Source organism: Primulina eburnea, chromosome 8 (genome assembly GCF_022965805.1).
Source record: "Primulina eburnea isolate SZY01 chromosome 8, ASM2296580v1, whole genome shotgun sequence".
NCBI lineage: Eukaryota > Viridiplantae > Streptophyta > Magnoliopsida > Lamiales > Gesneriaceae > Primulina > Primulina eburnea.
In genome coordinates this window covers 27,274,973-27,300,559 of record NC_133108.1, presented here as the reverse complement: position 1 = coordinate 27,300,559, position 25,587 = coordinate 27,274,973, and the positions used below count along the sequence as shown (strand labels likewise).

General features: G+C 35.6%; 1 protein-coding gene and 2 long non-coding RNA genes across 4 annotated transcripts; 2 read left to right on the top strand and 1 right to left on the bottom strand.

The window, feature by feature from the left end:
- Positions 1–2,609: 2,609 nt before the first annotated feature.
- Positions 2,610–20,133, bottom strand: LOC140839349 (probable serine protease EDA2). Of its 2 annotated transcripts, XM_073205988.1 has the most exons (12): positions 19,836–20,133; positions 19,156–19,281; positions 18,162–18,317; positions 10,044–10,226; positions 9,787–9,903; positions 6,130–6,183; positions 5,980–6,051; positions 5,167–5,369; positions 4,936–5,030; positions 4,363–4,437; positions 3,501–3,584; positions 2,610–2,815 (listed from the first exon to the last, which is right to left on the bottom strand). In XM_073205988.1, exons 1-12 carry the CDS (start codon positions 20,016–20,018, stop codon positions 2,700–2,702), a joined length of 1,464 nt encoding a protein of 487 aa, XP_073062089.1. In that variant the 5' UTR covers positions 20,019–20,133; the 3' UTR covers positions 2,610–2,699. The 2 variants fall into 2 exon arrangements, with proteins under 2 accessions (XP_073062089.1, XP_073062090.1); XM_073205989.1 differs by lacking the exons at positions 5,980–6,051; positions 6,130–6,183.
- A 278-nt stretch (positions 20,134–20,411) lies between these two features.
- LOC140837857 (uncharacterized) lies at positions 20,412–22,250 on the top strand. Its single transcript, XR_012119488.1, has 4 exons — positions 20,412–20,649; positions 20,970–21,026; positions 21,820–21,865; positions 22,076–22,250. It is a non-coding gene; the product is annotated as an uncharacterized lncRNA (long non-coding RNA).
- Position 22,251: 1 nt separating this feature from the next.
- On the top strand, positions 22,252–23,933 carry LOC140837856 (uncharacterized). Its single transcript, XR_012119487.1, has 4 exons — positions 22,252–22,336; positions 22,643–22,741; positions 22,895–23,052; positions 23,131–23,933. It is a non-coding gene; the product is annotated as an uncharacterized lncRNA (long non-coding RNA).
- The last annotated feature ends 1,654 nt before the right edge of the window (positions 23,934–25,587 follow it).

The window sequence follows — 25,587 nt, the reverse complement described above, 5'->3', positions numbered from 1 at the left end:
GTGGTTTGTCTGATCAGGCATTTATTATGTTATGGGTCACTTGCTTCGAAACATGCCTCTACGAAAAATGTTGAAGTTACGTATGTTCTAGTATGTAGTATGTTTATGACAAGTTTTCACGTTATGGCAAGTCTATATTATGTACGTATGTTCGAGTTTTAGTATGCAAATTCAAGTTCAAGTATGTATGTTCTATTTTAAAGTTGCATGCGGTTTTATTATGTAGTACTCGCTATTTCTCAGTTTATACGTGTTGAGTCTTTAGACTCACTAGACTTGATCGATGCAGGTGAGTATGTTGATGACGAGACGAGGGGTGGGGACCAAGGAGCCGGCTTGGACTGAGCAGAAGGCTAGACCCGAGGACCGCCCACGTTATTTAAGATTTTAAGCATGAAAATATTAAAACTCTGATTTTATGTTTTGGTTGCTAGACATTTTGAACAAACCTTTCTTTTAGCAAAGTTTTATTGGTGAATGGAGGATGTAGTGACGACCGTATTGATTTTATTTTCGTATTCAAGAAAAAAATTTAATTTTCCCGCAAATTTTAAATAGTAAAAAGTACGGTTCGTTACATTAAAACACTCTGATTTTATGTTTTGGTGAGAGATGTTTGGAACAAGCATTTTGTTAGCAAATTTTATTGGCGATGGAGGATTTCAAAGATATTTCATGAACGATGAGTTGACGACCGTATGAATGTTTATATTTAAGAAAATTTTTAATTTTTCCGCAAATTTTAAGTAGTAAAAAGTACGGTGCGCCACACTTCAAGAGCTAAGTTGTTTACAACTTGGTTGGAGCCAATAATCAACCTTTGTGATTGATAGGTAAATTTCTAAAATACATCATGTATGACATTTTGTGTTTCTTTTTCGTATTTGCTACACAACACCAGTGGGTGCTCGGTTTTCTTCATGAAAAATATTTATTTTGAGATTGCGTTGCGCTTCCAGGCACCGTAACCGATCCCCTTTCAGAACCAAGGAGTCCTAGCCATGCTACTACTCTTCCTATCCCTGATACAGGACCCTAACCAAGTCTCATCCAGCCCTGACCGAGCCCCAATTGACCATGCACCCTAGCCAACCCCATGACTCAAGTGCAAACCAAACAAACCCACGGTCCTCTCCTCTCGTGTTCCCTCGGTTCCAGCTTGTTTTTCCTTTAATATAATCATATTTTAACCATATTTCATCTAATATTGGCAGTGTACTCATTGGAAATCATAACGTTTTTCATATAAGCGTAACAACATTGTATTTTTGAAAATAAATGTTCTACCGTAAAAATATTCAAAAAACTATTTTTTCATGCATAAACAATTAAATCATGGATAATATGATTTGAATTATGCTGAAAAGGAGTTTAGAAACGTTTTTTTGTGTTTAAAACGCTCTAATACTTAATCGTGGGCAAGGGTGCGAAGCTGGACGACCGGACGACGAAGAAACCTAGCTTTTTCTTCCTTGGTATTTTCGAAATTATTCGTGTGTGTGTTGTGTGATTTTCGGCTGAAACACGTGATGATGAATGGTGTTCTGAAAGCCTAGGTAACATATTTATAGATTTTAAATTACATGCTAATGGGCTTTGGTTTGGGCTTCTAAGTATAAGAGCAATTGGGCCTACTTAATTTAATTATTGGGTTCAATAACTCTTATTTAATTAAAACATAAAAGTTTATAAGATTAGTTTCTCAAAAATAATATTTTTGATCTTTTAAAAACTCTTTGTTTGCCCAAAACAGGCTTCCCGAGAAAAATCGAGTTCGACTCGTAAAATAATTCGAACTCTACCATTTTTAGAAAAATTAAATCATTTTGAATCATATTAGAAAGCCTTAAAAATATTTAATTAAAAATAAATATTCTTGTCGTGGTTGTCCTCGGTCTCCTTTCCTCTGTTTATTATCGAATATTCGGGTAAAATCCTTCAATTTCATGAAATCATGTCGTATAATCATTTAATCATGCAATCCTACATTTAATCATTTAATAAATATCATGCAAGCATAAAAAATCAATTAAATAAAACAATTAAGCAATCCAAGTAATTTGTACGCATGTAGTTTACACGTAAGTTAGTTTTTCGGATGTTACATCTTCATTCTGTTTGTTCAGTTATGTTGAATTATGTTATGTTCAAAAATCATTTTTACAAATATGTATAATATGTTATTTGTTCCCACATTCTGAGTGTTTCCCAAAACGCTCACCCCCTTACGTCCTTCCTCAGATAATAAAGAAGAACAGATGGAAAAAAAGAACAAGATCAATTCTAGAGCTGGTGAAAAAATCCATTGATACGAAGATGTGATCCTTAATTGCAAGATTACTAGTTATTCGTATTAGTTCCGCATTTTATGCTTTTCTTTGTTAGAAACAACTTCCACATTATTCGCATTTTTATATATAAAGACATTGAATTTTTATAAATTAGACAGGTTTTAACTAATTGATATGAGACTTATTATTTTCAATTTAATTGATTAACAATACCTGATGTCACCGACGCTTCGATCTCAAGACGTGGCAACTATGAATCTAAAAACATAAAAATAAGGAAATGCTATTTCAAGCAAACATTTTTTTTCTTGATACAGCTATGAATCTGTTGAAATCATAAAACAGTGTGCTTGTCAAGTCAAAATGACTGCTGTTGTTTGTCATCTCTACTGCATTCAGATTCATTAATTACATAAAATTTCTTCCCGAACTCTGGCACTGGGACAGCCATAAGTCGATGTGTTCAATAACATGTTGTCTTACTTTGTTTACAGCGTCTGGGGCGCTGCAATTCTTAGAATCACCTGAAAATGCGTAAGTTGTAGAAATACGGAAAACGAAGGTTCGACCTAGAAAATATGTATAGTAAGATATTTATGGAGAAGGTGTTCAAACTTCGGATAAAACCAAAAAAACCGAAAATTCAAACCGAAAAAACAGAACACTGAATCGAACTGAAAACTAAATTTTCTAATTCATATATAAAAATGTTAAAACCGAAATTTATTTGGTTCGATTTCGGATTATACATGTCATAACCGAACCAATCGAAAAAACCGATATTTCTTTAATTTAATAATTTTATTATTTATTTTTTCAGATGATATTAGTGAATGATGAATTATTTTAAATAATATTTAGTTGATTGTTGTTTATATAATTCATTTAGACTTTATATTTTTACTAATAAATCATGTAAGAAAGATATCATATTATATTTTATGATGTATTTATCTTATTAATTTAAATAATTGTATCAAAACCAAAAAAACCGACCGAAATAACCGAACCATTTCTATAGAAAGCCGAACCGAACCGAAGAAAAATGGTTCGGATATCAGATTATACATTTGTAAAACCAAAAACCGAAATAAAAAACAGAAAAACTAACCAAACCGACCGATGAATACCCCTTGAGCAGACAAATAAGAGGCTGCACCAATTAGATTATGGCAAGCATGAAAATTCAAGATCTTAAAATATGCATACCTTCAGGTACCAGAGGAGATTGGGGGCAGCCACGCATGTCAGTTCCATGGCCACAGTTACGACATTTCATGATATATGAAGGCACTGGAATAAGTTTTTTTTAAAAAAAGTCAGACAACAGAAATTCGGCAAATCCATGAGATGGTATGTGACTAAAGTTTTTCTGCCACCACATTCTTTATATAAAAGACAAAAGTCATGTTAGTCGACCATCCCATTGAATTTACAACGATTAATTAAAACATATGCCGATTTTTACAACTGCGACGATTGTATGTCTGGAAGGGCACGAGAAAAGAAAGTGTACCATGGATAGTTTCAAGTAATCATAGTCATGGTTAACGGACCGGGATGATCGGAACCAGTCCAGCATAATCCGGTTCAATCCGGAACCGGTTAATGTGGTTTAGCGTTGGACCAAATCCGATATTCTAATTGAATTGAACTAAATTTTAAAACCCTTGATCCAGAACAAAATAAACGCGATGCATATTGATAAAAATGTTTTGAGGTCCTAACTCCTTTCTAATTCGAACAACGATCCAGTCAAATCCTGTGCAACCCATTTCGTATTTACTCAGTTTTGAACTTGATTATATACTCAATCTGAGAAATCCAGAACCGATTTAATCCGGTATGTCGGATTGGTTTGGTTCCATTACTCCTGTCCGGTAACATGACTATGCAATTATCAAACTACCAAATGAATTGTTTGGAGATACGGCTCATGGACCACGAGAATCATGCTTGATGTCAGGTCTCAGGGACAGAAATTGCATGGCGCCACCACATAATTTTGGAACTGAATCACAATAGAAACACTGACGGGTAAAACCCATCAATAAATACAAAGTTGACTCACTCTCGGGTGAAGAAGTTTGTTTAGATGCATGTCGCCATGGGTCTTGCGATCCATTAGTAAAGATTATTTTTGACCCTGCCATTTAAAAATATGAGAAGCAAATGAATACATTATGATCCCATTGCAGCAATAAACATTGGAAAGTGAAATCCAATGAAATTTACGGAATGTTACAATGCTAAACTATATTCTGCTTTTATGGCCAGTACGAATTGAAATAAATTCACTCAATAAGATAAATACCATATTATTTCAATAGAAGAATTGTAAGGTAATACCTACGAGTCTATGACATAAATGGTGGAATAATTTAGAAAAAGTCGTGCATAAAATATGGGGGGTGTTAAAACTCAAAAAAGACAGATTTATATTCATTTCAAAGGCATTGTTCTCCATTTCTCACACTCTTCTTTATCACATGTTCATTTCAGAAAATGAGCATGAGGTACTTAGTTAGATCTCCCACAAACCAATTTTTGAAGAGAATAAAAGAAAAATTTACAAAATAGCCAGAGATAAAATGGTTGAATGCTTTATTTTATTTTTTTACGATAAATGGTTGAATGCTTTTACCACCAATTCTTGTGCCTCCGTAACACAAATTTGTCGCGGAAACATCAGGATAGATGCTTTCTTCAAAGACATTTTTGCAGAGATCCAAGTGGTATCTGCCATTAAATATTATTCTACTTCATTAATGAATCTTCCTCTTCACCTCAACAATTCAAGATACTAAAGGAAACTGGGGAAAAAAGGAAAAACGTTAAAAAAATTCAGCATATAATAAATCATGCATAAACTTACCTTGTATCAACTTTTGTGGACCTGATACTATCATTTGAAGGTGCAACCTGAAAATAGGCAACCTCTGTGCAGACTTGAAACCACCACAATCGATCAGAATCACTAGTTAATGCGGTTTCCTTCAAATGTTGTTGATCATATGTTTCAACACTGACACCAAGACCCTTTATATAGTACTCTTTCACATATGTGGCATATGCTTCCTAATATGAAAATTCAGGCAGCACAGGTTAGGGAAAAACTTCATCACTGAAAGCGAGGTAAAATAAATGGTATCAAATTTAGATTTGATTGAAAAAAAATTCCTGCACTTTCCAAGGGCAACAAACGGTATTAGGCTGGACAAAATTTGGATTAAAAGTTCCTTTAGCAACACAGTGAAGCAAGAGAGAAAATGTCTCTCCTGAATAAGCTATCCATCACAGAAGTTCATTTAATTACAGAGTACTGAGTGGCCTCTAAACTACTTAAATGGTTAATTTTCCAGTTCAAATTAAGGTAAAATGCCATTATTTGTGTGCAAGTGGAGATGAGTGTGTTAAGTGCAATTACTTCTGATATTCATTCAATGATTGCATCCAGGCACTGTTGTATGAGTAGTTGCCACCAAACAGAAATTCAGAACGTGCGCTGAAATACATCTAAATAATTATATTCCATGTCACCAAGCAACCATATTTAGCTTCTAAAACTAACCACTACTTTTTAAGCTCCTCTGAGAGGACCTAATTTGGTGCATTTACTCCTGAGTAACGAATTAGCATTTTCATCACGTAGATATATGTGGCAGATGGTGAAAAAAATGTTACCAACCACCAAATCCTCTCCAGCTTTCTTTGCTTCAATTAAAGGGATGCAGAGTTTATCTGGATTTCCATATTGAAACTGAAAGGGGGAAGCATGTCATAAAAGAACTGGAAAAGTAAATCTATGTGAATAACAAAGCTGTACTGTGTCACCTACTGCTGTAGCTGCAGCATCAGCCAGAAAATACAGGAAATCACCTTCATTATACAGCTGAAAGGAATAGATGTCATCATGAAATTTTCAATTCAAATGCGAACCAAATTTAAACGGGAGATGGATATGCACTTAAAATGATTGATGAAATAAATTAGGCTTTCTAAAAAAATATAAAATTATCTCTTCAGTTCAACGTCCAATTTCAAAATGTAATCTCACTTCCGACATAAGCACACCACTTGAGGCATAGAACAAGCTCACATAGGAGACAATTTTTTGTTCACTCGGGAAAGTCGTAGGAGGGTGGAACTCTGTGAGTAGGGAAACAGAGATCAAAGAAGCAAAAGGAAATTTATGTGGCAGATATTGTTTTCTTTCATTCCCACTTATGCTTCACACAAAATTATATCTAGCTGTGAATGATATGATCAATAGGTGATTTTCTTCTTTATCTCGTAGAACGAAAGAACAATTTTTGCTGAGAAAACTATCATGGTGAAAATCATGAATCATCTATAATATCATGAAAACTAAGAATGATTTTAGTGCTTTATGCTTTTTCACTTTATCATAACTTAAGTGCCTGGCATCAAGTATACCATAAAATCATTCAATAATGGTTGTTACTTGATACTAAAAGCATGACTATCTTTGAATCACCTAAAAGCACTGAGATGAAAGACAGGTGAACTAAATAATGTCTTCTCAAATAGGTTATACACCAAGTACCACTAGTCTATATATATATATCAAAAGATAGTACTATTGACCTTCCTAAAACATAAATTAATTAGTTTGACACGCTCTTAAGCACATATACAAGAAATCAAATGATGAGAAAAACATTAGAATCTTCTTCTTTGCTCTACCCACCAGTATACTAGTATACAAATCACACCTTAAAATTCACAAACTAAGAACAAAAAATACAAGTGAAAACGTGCTATTATCCACATAAAGCTTATAGCAAGACAGAACTCTCAAGATATACAAAAAGTAGGATTGTCAATTGTAAACATTTTGATTGAGTTCATTAATGTAAATTTACTTTGAAACTTGAAAGTGCTTTTCAAATTTTCATTCAACATATGATAAACTAGAGATACAAAACAATAGATTGTCCTTTTGTTGCACACCATAAGATTAGGAGGAATATCTACTGCAGATTTTCAGACCTTTACCACATTTTGGCAGTTAAAATACAAATACCACAGTTCTTAGTTTACTATTCTAATTTATGCAAATGATTCTTCAAACATTCTCGTTTTCTCTAAGCGTATGTGTTCTGCTGGAAATTTAAGAAGTAAAAAAGAATAGGAAATATAAAGAAGCAACAAAAAATGATAAAAATTATCATTACGTCTTATGTACAATCATTTTCTCAGTGGTTGAACAAATCACTCAAGTGCAAGTCAATAATTGCAAAAGGATCGTACTTATATTTTAACAAATTACTATCTTGTGTATCTTAGATAATCTAAGGGTATGTTTGTATTCATTTCTGGTCCCCTTGTCCATTTAGGCCCCGTTTGGTTTGAGGGATAAAGTAGGTTTATATTATTTAACCTACTTTATCCCTCGTTTGGTACGCGTGATTATTTAACTCACCTTATCCCTCTTATGAATGATTAGGTTATATTAGGTAGGTTAAAATAATACCTCGTCACCCCTAGGATTATTTATCCTACTCTTAATCCATCTTATTTTTCCAATTTTACCCTTCTCCTAAATTCAAACTCACCACCACTTCCCGCCTAAATTCAAACTCACCACCACTTCCCACCGCCGCCCGCCGCCTCAACGACCGCCGCCGACCGCCGCCGGCCGAGCACCGACCGACCGCCGGCGCCGGCCGAAATTTCCGGCCGGCCGTTTTTGGCCGCAGCCCCCCGCCGGCCGTTTCCGGCGGACCATTTCCGGCCGGCCGCCGCCGCCGCGAAGAGGAAGGGCAATTTCGTCTTTTCATCAAAAAATTCAAAATTATCCTACACTTAAAAATCTTACCAAACATAATATTATTTTACCCCATATTAATCCATCCTACCACAATCATTTTCTTTATCATTTACATACTAATCATTAGTTTATCCTATCCTTCCAACCAAACGTAGCCTTACAGAAAATAAAACAAAAATCAGACTTTTTTTTCTTCCGAAACATATTTTCCCTCTTTTTTTACATCTCCCAAGTCCCAACATTATCATTACTTTTTTTGAACATGTTTTACCATCTTTAAATCAGTATTCTAAATGGCGGTCGAGGCGGCCGCCATGCATGAGGCGGGTGTTTTAGGCGGCCTAAGCTATACGACGTTGGGGAGGCGGGTCGAGGCGGTGAGCAGGCGGGTCGAGGCGGGGCGAGGCGGCGAGCAGGCGGGCGAGGCAGTCAGGATTTTTAAGTTGTAGTCAACAATTTTAAAAACCTAGTCTAAGTCAACAAATTTAAAAACCTAGTCTAAGTCAACTAATTTTAAATATTAAAACCCTAACACACCTCACTTTCTTTATTTTATTTTTGGTTCTCACTCTCAACTCTTAACTCTGAACCACCACACACAATCCGCCCGCCGCCGCGATGATGAGAGGATCATGGATGTAGTAGATGGTGCATATGTAGATGATTTGGAAGATTAGTTATGTTTAGTCTACTAATTGTTCTAATGATGGATAATTGAAACTTTTAAATTTAAACTTAGTTTTTTTGGCAAAAATGATTATATTACTTTATTAGCATAATAACATTAATATGATGATGAATCTTTATTAATTGCACATTATCTAGATGATATTATATTTCGTGTTTAAACATTATTTAATTGCACATTTTATATAAAAATGATTATATTGCATAATTATCTATAAAAAAATTACTTAAAAAATTCAACCGCCTAGGCGGTGCCTAGGCGCCTGAGGCGGTAGGCGGTCACCGACCGCTCCGTCACCGCCTCCCGTCATTTACAACCTTGCCTTAAATACACGTAATCCTTACCAACAGCCCTAGTAGTGTAGTGGAGTAAACCTCTCCCAGGGGACTTCAATTTTTAAAATGCTATTTTAAAGTTTATTTTAAAATTTAAAGCTTAATTGATCGTGTTTGATATAATCAACACCATAAAATCATTTCAAGAATAATATTGAACTGATACTACCAACTTATAAAAGAAAATTGATTTTTCACAAAGATATACACATGTGTACCAATAAATTTAGAATATAAAAATTAAATAAATTGTACTTCTTCAGAATTGTTTCCTATTGCTTGGTTTTATGATTCAAGGAGCACAAGTCCCTGTCTTCATTATGGAATACAGACAAAAAATTCTAAGCACTTAGCCAAACTCAATTTCTACAAGAGAAGGAAAAAAATCTTTCTGAGCAAGAAAAATAGAGATAAACCATACATCTAGATCTAAATTTTGTAGCAGTTGGATTCACGTTCAGCACGTTGAATACAGCTCATGTGGAATATGCCTTTACCTAAAAGATAAAGAATAAACTAGTCTCCTCCTTTAAAAAAGCAGAAAAAGTATCTATGGTAAACAAATTGCTCTGCAGTTTACCAAGTATGTGTCACGTAATATACCATGTACCATGTGAACATCAAATCTAGGTGTAATTTTCTTCTGTATCCCATAACGAAAGAAGAAAGATTTCGTACCTCCGCTGCTCCGAATAATGTCCTTAGTGCTTTGTCATTAGCTCCAAGCCTTTGATCAACAAGACGAGTAATTTCTTGCAACACAGATTTGCATTCGGGACCTGCAGATTCACCGATCTGCACAAGTGTACCTAGGGTAAGACGCTTCGACTAATAATATTATAATTATCAAAATTTGAAAGGAGAAATCATCAAGCACAGAACTGATTTGAAGGAAAGATCAGGAGGCATGGACCAACAGAAAAATTTCCTTTCACCTGCTTATCAAATTCTGTAAAGTTGTAAACAGCAAGAACTACGGCAGAACTTGCAAGACTTCCACAAGTAAGGTGCGGAAACTTTATGCGAAACCATGCACTCAGGGCTCCAGCATATGATACACCAAAGACGAACCATGGATTATCCATATTTGATCTATTTAGTTTTACGTTTAAAGATTCCTGTTAAATAAAGAAAAACGGACAATAAACAATCATAGTGTATAACTAGCAAGAGTCTAAAAGACAGTCCACTTTTTCTTAAAATGAGTATACATTTCAAATGAGGCATTGAACAATAAATAATTTTACGATTCAATAGAACAAATAATTTTCCCAGTGAAAAGTTGCATAAAACAAAACCTTTTACATACACCGAAAAAACACACACGATCAGGGGAGAAGGACGAACCAGAAGAATCTTGAGATTGATGAACTTGGTACGAAGACAGAGAAGCAACTTTGGCTTTGTTACTAATATTTTTTTTTGATAAGAGACATATATTATTAATGACGAAATAGTTGTTTGGTACAAAAAGCGGATAAGACATCCGCTAAATAAGAATAGAGATCCTACGAAAGATTAAAAGCAAGTACAAGGCATCTTAAACTAGAACAAAATTCCAGTCCCTGTAAACTTGAGAGACACTCTCAGATGTTCGTAGTCTTTCTGAATCTTCACCCAACATGCAGCTCTAAATTTGACTTTGTCCCATAGTTCTTCAACCTCCTCCTCCTTATCTTCGAAAATTCGCCTATTCCTCTCCATCCAAATGGACCAAAAAATTATGTGGACGACGGTGAACCAGAATCTCAAGTGTTTCCTTCCATTATGCAAGCTCGGTTCGACTGTGTACATATCCTTTGCCTTATCCGATACAGCCCACACCAATTCCAGCTCTTTAAAAGCTTTGGACCAAATCTGTGCAGAGAAAGCACAATGTAGGAGAAGGTGATCTTGGCTCTCTGCATTGGTGCGGCACAGACTACAGCAATGCGGACTCAACGCATTAGTTGTCCATCTTCTCTGCAACACATCAAAAGTCTGCAATTTCTCCAACGCCACAATCCACGAGAATACTTGAATCCTCGGTGGGACAGGTATTTTCTAGATATTCAAGAAATAAGGGAATGGAGAAATATTACTCGAAGAGAAAAAAGAGTTGTAAAACGATTTAACCGAAAACCTCCACGAGGAATCTCCCACCCAAATTCTATAATCGTCTACCCCCGTCTCCAACTTAACATCATTTAATACCCCTAATAGCTCTCTGAATTGAGCCTCTTCTTCCTCATACATATTCCTCCTGAAACGTATGTCCCACCGTAGAACACTCATCCCCTCCCTACTGACAATCTCAACAAAACGTGATATAGTAAGACTAGAAATCACAAACAATGAAGGAAAACGACTACGAAAAGGAACCCCGCCCACCCACTCATCCTCCCAAAAACGAATAAAATTCCCGTCTTTAAGAACTCCCCTAACCAATCGATGAAAAGCCGGAAACGATCTAGAAATACCTTTCCACGGGCTTTTAAAAGTCGAATTTCCAGCTAGACCCAAATCCCAACCATTATCTTGCGTACCATAAATCCCAGTAATAACTTTCTTCCACATAGACACCCTGTCCACTGATCCTCTCCACCACCACTTGCCGAGGAGTGCTTTATTTCTTAGACAAATATTTCCCACTCCCAGACCCCCACTGACTAACGGTTTGCACACCTGATCCCAATTCACCACATGATAATGCTTCTCGCCATCCGGTCCATCCCACAAGAAGTTTCTCATCAATCTTTCCATTATTATCCCCACCTTATTCGGAACTCTGAATATGGACATAAAGTAAGAAGGCAATGCGCTCAAAACCGCCTTAATTAATGTCAGCCTCCCGCCCCTAGAAAGAAAAGATTTTTTCCAATTTGCAAGTCTCCTTCTCATATTCGAAATGACTGGATCCCAGAACTCCATCTTCAAAGGATTGCCTCCCAAAGGGACACCCAGATATTTAAGTGGGAATTTACCTTTCTTACAGCCGATGGTGATAGCCATTGCATCTGTTTCCACATCATCCCTGAGTAAGCCCACCACCGTACTTTTTTCCATGTTAATCTTTAGACCCGAGAGCATGCAGAATTTCTTCAGTATCCCAACAATTTCCAGCAAATCATGATTAGAATTTGCAAAAAATAGAGTGTCATCGGCAAATTGTAGGTGAGAAATCTGAACATTTTGTCTTCCTACTTCGAATCCTCTAACTTTTCCATCCACCTTACCCTTATCGATCATTCTTCCCAAGACATCTACAACCAAATTGAAAAGGAGACGTGAAAGTGGATCCCCTTGTCTAAGCCCTCTGTCTCCTTTGATTTTACCCCTTGGCCTTCCGTTAATAAAGATCGAATAGGAGACGCTCGAAACACACCCCAATATCCACTTCCTCCATCTGATTCCAAAGCCTTTTTTCAGCAATACCCAATCTAAAAACTTCCAGTCAACATAATCGTATGCCTTTTCCAAATCCACTTTGAACATCCAACCACGCTTCTTCGTTCTTCGATAAAATTCTACCACCTCATTAGCAATCAAGCAGCAGTCCAAAATTTGTCTACCCGTAATAAACGCACTTTGATTTTCCGCGATTGTGGAATTGATGACCCTTCTCAATCTATTCGTCAAAACCTTAGATAAGATTTTGTATAAGCTCGTAATCAAGCTAATCGGTCTGAAATCTTTTATTCTCATTGCTTCTTTTATTTTCGGAATAAGACAGATATAAGTTTCGTTCGTAACACCATTAACAATTCCGCTTTCGAAAAAATCAGCAAAGACTCTCATTAAATCATCTTTTACCGTTTCCCAATTATGTTGATAGAAAGCCATTGTGAATCCATCTGGACCCGGAGCCTTGCATCCATCACTTTCGAAGACCATCTTTTTGATCTCTTCCTCTGAAAAAGGTGTTTCCAACTCTTGTGATTGACTGAAATCTATTGCACACCAATCTAGACCTCTAAATACTTCGGCCTCAGCTTCGAAATCTCGCTGCCCCCCTTCTCCAGTCATATACAATCTGCGATAGAAATTCAGAATCTCCTCTTCAATGTTGCTGGCCTCAGTGACTCTTGAGCCATCTTCCAATTCCACAATGTCAATCAGAGATTTGTTCCTTCTGTCACTGAGTAAAGCGTGAAAAAATTTTGAGTTTTGATCCCCTTCTCTCATCCACTTGAGTTTCCCTTTTTGACATTGCATTTGTAATCTTCGTAACATGTTCAGTTCCAACTCCACTTTATGTTTTTTTCTTTCATCTTTCAACGCCTCAGACCACCTACCCGCTGTCTCTAATTCGTCCAGCCTAAGAATGTCACAGGTCAGCTCCTTTATCCTAATACCCACATCTCCGAAAACCTCTTTGTTCCACTTCGAGACATCCGCTTTCATCCCTCATGAATTTATACCCCTCCCACCCTTGATAAATTCCAGCATTCCACCATTCCCTGACCATCTCTTTGAAACTGGGATGTGTCAACCACGCATTCTCGAACCTGAAAGGAGACGGTCCCCATCGCGAAGTACAAGTGTCAAGAGAGACCGGATTGTGATCGGAAGTGATTCTCGGCAGAACTTTTTGTCTGTAATTCTTGAAAATATCTTTCCAGCCGTTAGTGAATAGAAATTTGTCAAGACGGCAACAAATCGGATGACTCCTAAAGTTGGTCCATGTGTACTTGGCATTCAGGAGTGGTGGATCGATTAGATGTAGTTCCTCAATCAAGCTATCAAAGCATCTCATACTCGTAGTTCTGGTAAGGCTATTTAATTTTTCACTCGTATTCCTAACCACGTTGAAGTCTCCTCCTAAACACCACTTGTCACCGCAAATCGAATGCAAACCCGCTATTTCATCCCAGAAATTTTCTCTTTCCCTCGGATTAGGTGGACCGTAAATCGCGGAGAACCACCATTTAATTTCCTCACTTGCACAAATTTCGATCGAAACCGAGAATTCACCTATCAAATTGCCACCCACTACCACCGCCCTAGGGGCTAGGATCCCACAAAACCAGAATGCCCCCCGCTCTACCCACCGACGGTAAGCATATCCATTCCACAAATCTCGATTTCCAAATACTAGCTATAAATTGCCTATCCACCCGATCTCTTTTTGTTTCCAGTAATACGACTACCTCTGGTTTCTCGGTTCGTATTACATTCTTTATTAATTCTCTCCTAGTTGCTGCCCCTCCGCCTCGTATGTTCCATGACAGTATTTTCATAACGAAACTTTGTAACCCTTGGAAGTAGAACCACGCTCATAGTTAATACCACAATATAGCCTCTGTAATTCTCTGCTCAAGTTCCCCACCGTCTTATTAATCCTTTCCTCACGAATTGCACTTGAATGTGTCGCCTCATTACTACCTCCACACTTACCTCTATAACCCGTCGATTCCATGAGAAGGATTTCTTTATCGTAACCCGGCTTTTCATCGATCTTAAGACCCCCCCTCCTAAAAAACTAATAGGCAGCCCCAATGATTAAAAAGACGCAGGAATAAGACACTGAAGCTTAAAAGAGTGATTGAAAAAAGATGATTGAATTCCAGAGAATACCTGTCCCACGTTAGATCTGTTAATTACCGTTTCTTGTAACTTATTGGAGTCAAATTGTTGTTTCGATGGAGAAAACAATTCTGCCAAGTCCTCAAAATCTTCTTCCAATGTAGCAGTACTCTCCACTCTTGAAGAGATGTGTGAATCCGTATCCGAATATAACAACTCTTCTTCCATCTGATTATCCATTGAGCCTTCATCATCAAATCCTTCTGCGCCCAGCAAATCACAAGAATTCTTCCTCTGGCTATTAAGAACTTGATTATCAATCTCCTGAACACGAGATGTGAAATTAATCACATTATCTTCTCTTTTATATCTGCGGTAATAAGTTTTCCCAAACTTCGTCACTGGAATTCCTGAATTTACAACACCCTCCTCGCTGTCCATTCCCTTCTTTGGCGTGTCAGTCAATGAGTTGATCTGGGATTGATGAAATTCAGTTAGTACTTTTGGAACGACTCTTGACAGGATTTTGATCACCTTATTATCTGCAATGGAGACACCTTCTGAGCCCTTGGACTTTGGTGATGGCTGATGTGCTTCCCTGATCAAAGTTCCCGACCTTTCTTCATTGTTATTGGGTGAAAGGTTATGTAGCTCCCTACTCGCAGTAGCTGACCTATCTGTCTTATTGTTTGAGTTTATGACCGGTTCAGGGTTCATATTCTCAGAACCAAGGGCTGCTGTATGGTCATTTGCACCTGACTTATTTTGGATTTGTAGACTTATTCCTGCTCTGCTTCCCACCCCGAGAGATTGCATCCTGAGAATGTTGTTGTTGCCCCAGCCCGCCAAAGTTCTCTTGCCATTCACCACCACTTGAGCATAAGTACACTTATCATAATGATGATAAGCAATAGGGTCGAAAGTTTCCACCCTTATACTAATTTCTCGAAGCTCTCCTTGTAGTGGAATATGCATCCTGCTATTAATGAATCCTCCCTCAGTGCCTTTTACCTTAATTCTAGCTGCCTCAAGCTCACTGAATGAAAGAGTTTCCCCACTGATATCCAGCAATCCACCACAGAAATCCCCCACAATTTTAAAAGTATCCACACCCCATAAGTTCCATGGTAGCCCATAGATGGAAATCCAACTGTTACAACATTTTTCTTTAATAAAAGGCGAGTTGATATCTTGTTTCCATCCCTCGAAATCCAACATAATCCCCTTGTCAAAAAAGCCTCTCTTAAGTCTTAAATAAAAGGAGAATTCATCTGCGTTAGAAGGCCACCAAACAGCTCTGTTTGCTTCAAACGGGAATAGAATTACTTTCTTTTTCGATGCTTTCCCAAGAACCTCTTGAATGTCTAACCAAGAAGTGGTGATCTTACTTTTGGAAATTATAAGGGCCTCTTCCCACTTCCTACTCGCGTTTAGGTTGCCTCCGACAGGATTTGAGATTGTTCTCTCTCGGATGATCTCCCGATGTGTCATATTGTCTCTGTAATTATCCTTAATGAGCTTCCTAGTATTAGGCCCACGGTCATTCCTATGCATGCCGCTCTGGCTATACCCTGACCTCATCTTGCCCAACGCCGTAGCTAAATTACTCCAACCCACAGACTTGATACCACTTGGCACAATGGTAGATTGCTTCTTTCCTTGATGACTAAATTTAGAAAGTTCCAGAAACCTCCCTCGCTTGTTGATTGATAGGTAATCATTATTTAATTTATAAATAAAGTCAAGATTATTTTAATTACAATACTTGATATATTGAGGTACATAGAATAAATCATCCTTGCTGTCTCGTTGCCCTTTGGAACGCTGGCTGATGGTCCCTCGTTGATTGCTATTGTGTCTACACTGCTCTCGCTCTTGTGCGCACATGTTTGACAAACGTTTAGATATCTTCTCCAACTGATAATAAAGAGCTTGTTGTCGTTTCATGGCAGCTGCCATGTCCTTTGGATAACTCATCATAAAGGCTTCGAATTGTTGCTCGAATGCCTTGAAATTCCGCATAACGACTGGCTGTGGTACAAATTTGTTAAGGTCCCATGTTATGGATCTTTTCGGGTGACTGTCTATTGTGAATTTGAGGCTTGTTAGGAGAGAACCTCTTGATCTCTTGGGTGTGAGGCTCGTTGGGAGAGAACCTCAGATCTCGTAAAACAAGATTTTGATTAATTCTTTTCTCATACTCTTTATTGATTCAAGCCATCAATATATAGAAGAATACAATGATTTAAAATAAAGATAACATATCCTAACCTAAAATAAAAGGATCATCATATCCTAAAAGATAATTATATCCTGACTTACAATATTTTTTGAATCATCTCATTTATTCAAACTAAACTCGAACAAATATAATTATTAAATCAAAGATATCAGGCATCAGAAAGGGAATCTTTGTTTCAAAGTGCGTTTTCCTTCTTTGTTTTTGGTCTGTACACTCACGAAATAAACCAATTTGTAATTTCATTGAGATTTTTGGTTTAGGAGTCAGTCGTAATTATCGTTGGGATGTGCGTTTTAGGAGAAATCTTAATGAGATAGAGCTGGAGGAGTTTGGTAATTTAATGGCAATCCTTCATTTGGTCAGTATTGAGTTGGGAGCGGAGGATACTAGGGTGTGGTTGGGAGATTCTTCGGGTATGTTCTCAGTCCGTTCTTTTTACGAGTCTTTCTTTCCTCTTCATAATTTTCCTACATTCCATCAGTACAAACATATTTGGAAAGTTCATATCCCACAAAAGATTCAGATTTTCTCGTGGATTGTTGCTCTGGGCAAGCTACAGACCTTTGATTCAGTGCAAAGAAGATGGCCTACATGCGCATTAAGTCCACAATGGTGCTGCTTATGTCAAAACCACGAAGAGGATCAGGATCATTTATTGATGCATTGTTCTTTCTCAGGAAGCATTTGGATTAAGGTGATGCAAGAACTGAGATTCTTTTGGATTTTTCCGAGGAGAGCTAAAGATATGTTTATTATAGATCCTGGGTTTCATAAGGGAGCTACCGTTAACACTTTCTGGTATACGGTCGTTCATTTCACTTTTTGGACATTATGGCTCGAGAGAAACAACATAATCTTCAATGATTTATCTAACTCGGTGGACAAAGTTTGGGATGTGCTGAAATTCAGGGTGGCACGGTCAATAAGAAACATCAAAGAATTACGTCATCTAGCAATTTCAGATGTGGTTAGGGATTGGAAGTTTGGAACGCTTTAATTAAGTATTTGTTTTTGCCTTTCTTCGCGGAAAGCTCATCCGCTAATTGTTGTAATGATCTATTAATTCCAAGTAATAATATTTATGTTTCCTATCAAAAAAAAATTAAGATAAGAGTAAGTTCCTAATTCAATAGCAATATCTCAATCATATATTTGAAAATTCCATCTTGCTGCAGTTGGTTATCGTGTGTAAGACACGTGACACCTTCCAACTGTATACTTAATTAAGTAAGGAAACTAACAATCATATCTCAAGGTCATAATTTATGATGTGGATAAGATGTGAAAAAATTAGTTGGTAACTTGCCTGATAATAGTGCCTGAAAGAAGCCAAATCAAAAAGTGCTTGTTTCGATGAAAGATATCTCAAATTTTCTGTGGTCAATGATTTAAAAGGCGAACTCTTTCCATAGTACCGATGTTCAAGAGAAACCAAAGCTGCACCAAACTTCTTGGCCAAGACCTGTTAGATTACAAGATTCATAAATATAGATACAATCAAAGAAATTTTAGTAAGATATCACAAAAAAGCGAGTTAGATGCATTAAAAAAATTCAGTCACTTAAAACATGTCCATCTCCAGCGTCCTAAGTCATATTTTGACCATCATCATGCAAACTGAAAAGTTTCTCCTTAAGTGTCAGCAAGAATATCTAACCATTTAGTTATTGTTAAAAGAAGTAAACAGCAGAAGTGTGAGAAAAAATATAATTGTATATCTTATTTACAAGTCTGATTGGAAATATACTAAAAGAAGAGAACCTTAATCTGAGATCCCTACATTTATGCATTGGTGATCCCCTCACATTATATAAACTCCTGTAGAATTAATGATAAAGATAAAAAAATAAAATAACAATTATATGATCTCCAGCACACCCCCTCAAGCTAGTGAACAGATATTTATCATTCCTAGCTTCCATAACTAGGTTTGATCTTTGAGTAACTCATCTTTATGACTTACCCAAATGATCGATTCTAAGGGTCATAAAAGTTTATAGATGTATGTAATCGATAACCTCCAGTCTATAGTTTGTTGATGCAAGTACTTCTTCGATGGGTAAATCTATACATGAAGGGCTCAACCTTGCCTCAAACAACTTTAGCCTTCGTTTCAAGAATTTGGTTTCATTTGGCCGAGACTACACATCTTTGATGTCGTCAACTGTTTTCTCACAGCATGATATCTGATTTATGGTACTTTGAGATGATTAAAAAGACCATTTTTCCTTATGTATCTAAGTACCCATTTGAGTATTCACAAGAGTGCTCATTGGATCCTACATGAAGTGTATACTTACGCCCAAATAGTCATTGACTATCCCATCGCAAGCTGATTCTCCACAGATCTTCAAAAATATTGGCCCATCAGGGATCCGAAAGTTATCAAGATATTCATAATATCGTTGTCCGAATTGGCGGCGATCCTGCATACAAAGTACCCAATCAATCTTAGTAGAGTTTCCGTTTTTCTGCAAGGATTCTTGTTAACTGATGTTTAAATATATCAAAACAGAATTATAAACATAATAGTTCATTGACTCTCATCAAATGGATATGTGTTGATTTACATGTAGGTATAGGCATCTACTCCACAAAAGGCATGCTTACTTACCAATTGCAATGGATTTCTACTCCACGTGAAAAAGTGGCCTACAAAAATTCCATCTGGATGAAAAACAGTCACCATACAGACACGCAAGCTAATAGAAAGGTAAACCGACGAGAAAACTATTACGTAAATCAGCTTTTACAAGTCATCACTAAATAGTAGTATCTGAAACGGAATTCAAAACAAAAATCCAGCTTAATCCAATCGAGAACAAATAGATAATCAAACATTTGCATACCACAAAAGCACAGAAATACGTCTCAGTCCCACATTTCTAATAGTTAGGGAGCTAGGTCAACACCTACAGCAATGAATGGGCATATAGAAGCAAAAAAATTCATCCATCCAAAGAGGGAGGAAAGAATTTACGTAAGGAGAGAAGTGATCAATGGTTTGATTGAACCAGAACTCTTCCTTGGTCAAGTAATTCTTGCTTTTGGACGCCGTATGCTGAAAAAGACGAGGGGAAGACGCACCGGTCGATGAAACCGTTACCTTTATAAGCAACAATAAAATCGATGCCGCCGCTGTCCCCGGTGCCCATTGCTTCATTTCAATCACAGAACCCACGGTTCTCGGTCGGCGTCTCCGGCACTTGAGACCGCTCTTATACGCATACACGGTAAAAGCTCCACATATCTTTCCAGCTTTATTTTATTTTTGTTGAAAAATCTATCTTCTAATCTTTTCTTTTCTTTTTTTTCTAATTAAAAGTGTGAATAATTATTTACATCAACAATTGTAAATTTACATTTTCACCCTTAATTAATCATTAGTTGTTTCTCCTTAAATGGTGAATTTACATTTTTACCCTAATTATTTTAATACAACACATCATTTCCCATACGCTTCCTCCATCACCCCTTTCCCCTTTCCCCTTTCCGTCGTTTTTTCCTTTATACACCAAACTCCTACGCTATTTTAATTTTGCCTCTCATAATCTGATTCCAAACAAATACAGTTAATGAATTTTGATAATTCCAATGAAAAAAATTAAATTAGGCAATGAGATCGATTTTCTTTGAACCGTAAACCGATTTCAGAACTCTCTCTCGTAAACCATACCGGCTAATTTCCGTCCGTGGTGGACACTTGCTAACATCATTGGTTGTTTTATATTTCAAGAGACCTGTTTTGGCGTTGTTCGCCGTGAATTGTTGCATTCCAATGATGATATTTTACCGTATGGATTTTTTCATGCTTTTTATGCTATTTTGTTGCTTAGTTTATCAATTATGTACTAAATTTCATTCCTTCTGTTCAGCTTTTGTTTTGTATATTTGCTTCTTTGACTCGTTGGTTCAATTGAAACAATTAGCACATCGATTGGATTAGAGGCATGTGACAAGTACAGCGCTGTTAAATCAGTTGCTAAGTCGAATTCATCCTCTCATCCACACATATTTGCTTATTTAATGTCAAATGAAGTATATGTTCTTTTTTCTTGAATATTTTTAAGCCCAGGTTGCTTTATTTTATGTATGTTTTTATATATTTTGGCAGTTTCTTCTCGAGTGTGCTGAGCAGTTGCCGCACAAGATACCTTTGTATGCAACATTGGTACGCAAGCCTCTTTTGCTCGAGTTTTATTCTGCTTAACTTCGATCATACTTACTTATATTTATTCTTTTGGAATGTGTTTATATGTGTTGAGACACTCTACGTCCGTATGGTCACTATGGTGTTTTTATATTTTGTTTGCTGGTATATTACTCATCGTCTAAACAATGAAGATTTGTTTGAAAACCGTTGCAGTAAATTGAGACCAAATATTGCATATAAGATGGCCAATATGTAGTCTCACGATTTTCTCAAGATATGCAGTTTCAGAACACCTATTGGATTATTACCATTCAAGTTGCGGAAATTGGATAAATTTAAACTATCACATTTTCATGGAACATATATCTGGGATGAGAACATCTGAGAATATGAATGTGGCAGGGCCATGACTTCCTGCGGGTGGTGCACATAGTACCTTACATGTTCTGGGGATGCAACTGATTCACGCAATATTGCTTTTTTGTGTGAGTGTATTACTATTACTTGAGCAGTGGGGAGACCATTAGGGTTGATGAAATATGGATTGATGATTTTTTTTTATTAAAACATGAAATGAACCAATTTTGTTGTTTTTGATTGGCTCAATAACGTGACTGCATCAATTTCGTGGTTTTAAACAACGGTGTTGTTATGAATATTTTTTTTATTTCAGTGTTCAAGTTTATATATGTAGAGTGACTTGAATCTTGATAAGTCGTATTTTATTTCCTCCTACATATAACTGATTTATTTGAATTGATTTGGGAACTCCGATTTCCTCATCAATTAATTCCAATTTGCTAATCCACAGAGAAATTCACCATAGGCCGAACACCTTCACTTACCTCATCCAAAAGGTTTGCATTTAACATTTTGCTCAATGCGCATTTAGTTTTTTTTTTAATATTTCATTTTCATATAATCATTTTAATATTGTAACATTTTGCATTTCTCCCTCACTAATGTAACGAAGTAGCTAATGGGTTCACACAAATCAATCTCGTCTTACTCCATGATTGTCACTATTGTGATACGATATAATATTCCGAAATTATTTTTATCAACAGGTTGATTCGAAGATAATAGCTCTAAGGCTATCGCTAATATGCCATCAGAACCAAACTACCAAGGTATAATTTTTTTTATAGGCTACTATGAGCCTCACTGATCGCATAAATTAATAAGTTGTCTCGTGTTTTATACTTGATGTCGTCAACTGTATTAATATTAAAGCCATTTGCAACAAGTGCCTCAAAAATCCTAATAAGGATTGGGAACACATCTGAGCCAAGAAATAAAAGGAAAGAAAGAGGTTCCAAGTCAAGCAGGTTTTCCAAACTTCGTTTCATCATTGTTTTGCACATTGTGATAAATTATTATATTGTAAAAAAATATGATAACTACTTATCTTTATTTCCTTATTATCATTTTGTACTTTATCTTGTCAAAATTATTTCATGGAAAAAAATATTACACTCGTATTAACATTTCTATGCAGTTCCATTTTCGATGTGCAAGTTTGAAATGGGACGAAAATCTATCTTCTACATCTTCATTTTTACTATTATTATTTTTTTATACTATAACATATATCTACTATACAATTTATTTTCCTTTATTTATTCTATGAAAAGAGTATTATCTGATGATGATAGCTTTATGCTTGCCGAAGACGTGCAAAAAAAACAAGTATCTCAATGCAATTGATGGATAAGAATATTTCTTTGAAGCATGTACAAGAAATATTACAACTCGGTATATGGTTTCCAAATAAATTTACATAAGATGATGTTACTAAATATAATATAAATATATAATTAAATATGTACTTGTAAATGATATTATGTAATACGCATAAATATTAAAGTTTTACTCTTTTCTAACAGGTCATGCATTACTGCTTTAAGGCAACTAAATGTGAGATTGAGAATAAATCAAAGCCATGGTATGAAGCTTGTGCCAGTTGTCTCAAAGAAATCATCAAAACAACGAAAAGAAAAAGTTGTGCAAATTGTACAAAACAACCTGCTCACATTATGCAAAGGTATGAATCATATTCTCAAATGTTTTAGTGATGTTAAAAAATTCTACTTATACTTTGATGCCACATGAATTTTAATAGGTATTGTTTAACGATGACAGTGCAAGATAATGACACATCAGAAAAACTTACATTGTTTGAAGATGTTGCTCAGATTTTATTGGTTGTTCAGTGAATGAATATATTGAATTACTCAATAAGGTATACATAATTGTAATTGTAAATCATATTGTCAAGTTTCCAAATGTTTATTATTAAACTTCCAATTGATACTATATAATAACAAGAACTGGATGAGAAAAAATTTCTCAATGCTCTTGACAACTCAATCAAGGAAGAGCAGCATGTGTTTTTTTTCGAGATGAATCAAGAAATTGTTAAGCAGAAAAATGAACTGTCTATAGTAGTGGAAGGCTTCCAAAGGCCGTTCTTAGATATCTTCGACACCAAACAGCCTGGAAAGCAAATGACGGCAGCCAGTTTCCAGGATCGCAAAAGGAAAAAAACAGATTCACCAAAAACTACAACTATGTTAGATAATTTACAAGTATCAAAGCATGCAAAAGATGGAAGTTTTGAAATCGAAGTTTACAAGAAAATTGCTGCATTTACTCAAAGAAGAAGACGTGTATTGAAGCAGAAGTTAAAGTGATCAGCTTAAAAAAAATATCTATATCGATAGTGATCAGCGTATAAAAGGAAAAATATTGAATAGTTCTAAGTTATTTGGCATCAGGAGTATTATATGAATGATTCCTTATAAACAAATTTGGTATATTTTCACATTTGTAGTATTACATCAATTATTCTTTACAAAAATATTGTTTTTTTTTTCCATTTGTATTTCTTCGTATATTACTCACGTGCGTTGCACGTGCTTTTTCCTAGTAATTTAAAATGTGTGTATTGAATATTTGAATGTTGAATATTTGAATGTTGAAAATAAGAGTTGTAAATATTGAAAATTAGTGTGTGATGATGTAGGTGATGATGAATTTTATTTTTGGATTATGTGTAAAGAAACTCTATAAATAGATCTTTCATTTGTGAAGAAAATCACAATTGAGTAGAGAGAAAAATATTATAAAGTGTGTAGTTTGGTAAATTTTGAGAGTTTGAGATTTTTACTTTTTACCATAAATTTTTACTTTTTCACAACACGTTATCAGCACGAAGCTCTAAAAGTCCTGCATACTTTTCCAAGCTCCAAACAGAAGAAAAATGTAACAAAAGTAATAATATTTATTTTACTGTTATTTATTTATTATGTATTTATTTAATATACAATATAATGTTATTATTAGAAATAATAAAAATAAATTTTTCATAAACTTGTTATAAATCCTGGGAGGATGTTAAGACGACATCCCACATTCCCGGTAAGGGATACGACAAGTATAAAAGCCTGTAAGGTTTTTAAACAAAATAAATTATGACACTCATTATAATATTATGATATGATATACATAATTATTTAAACATGTCTAATATTATATACACCATATTATTACCATAAAATTATACAAATACATACCTTTATTTTTTTGTATACCAACGGTCATAAAAGGTAAAAAACGGCTAGTTTTTGCCCTATAAATATGATCTCTCAAACACATTCAATCACTCCAACTTTCTCTTCTTCTCTAAAAATTATTCTTCATCAAATTTTTCGAAGAAAAAAAGAAGATGACTTTCTCAAGGTTATTTTTAGTTATTTTGGTTATCATACTCACAGGTCTTGTATTTATCGGAGAATATCCTCCTCGTGTGTTTTCTTTATTTTTACAAATGCTTGTACTTGTTATTTATCCATTACTTTGTATTGCAATATTCATTAACTAATAAAATGCATCGTAATTTTTTTTAGTACCACCATGTCAAATTTAACAAAGCTCGAATTTGTTGCGCTCGACATCACGGGAAAGAATTACATGCCATGGACTCTCGATATAGAAATACATCTTGAGTCATTAGGTCTAAATGAGACCATAAAAGAAAATGGCATATGTACATCACAAGAAAAGGCAAGAGCCATGATATTTTTACGTCGACATCTCGACGAGAGATTAAAATGTGAATATCTGACTGAAAAAAATCCCATTGCTTTGTGGAAAGGATTAAAAGAAAGATTTGAACATATAAGAGAAGTTATACTTCCGACCGCCCGAGATGAATGGAATACACTGAGATTCCAAGATTTTAAAAAAGTCAGTGATTATAATTCAGCGATGTATCAAATAATCTCGCAGCTAAAATTTTGTGGAAATGAGGTCACAGAATCTGAAATGCTTGAAAAAACATTTTCCACGTTTCATGCATCAAATATTACTCTACAACAACAATATAGAGTACGTGGATTTGCGAGATATTCTGAACTCATCCCCTGTCTTCTTGTGGCAGAAAAGAACAACGAGCTATTAATGAGAAATCATCAGTCCCGACCCACTGGATCAACAGCATTTCCAGAAGTAAATGCTGTAAGTAAAAATGAATTTAAACCTCGAAACCAAAATCAAATTCAAAGACAAGATTTTGGTC

Bases quoted from the DNA above. Each gene is read 5' to 3' on its own strand.
- LOC140839349 (XM_073205988.1), bottom strand. From the start codon at position 20,018: ATGAAGCAATGGGCACCGGGGACAGCGGCGGCATCGATTTTATTGTTG. The intron at 10,227-18,161 runs GCAAGTTACCAA...TTTATTTAACAG, and splicing joins CTTTCAGGCACTATTATCAG to GAATCTTTAAACGTAAAACT. The intron at 2,816-3,500 runs GTATGCATATTT...ACGCATTTTCAG, and splicing joins ATCTCCTCTGGTACCTGAAG to GTGATTCTAAGAATTGCAGC.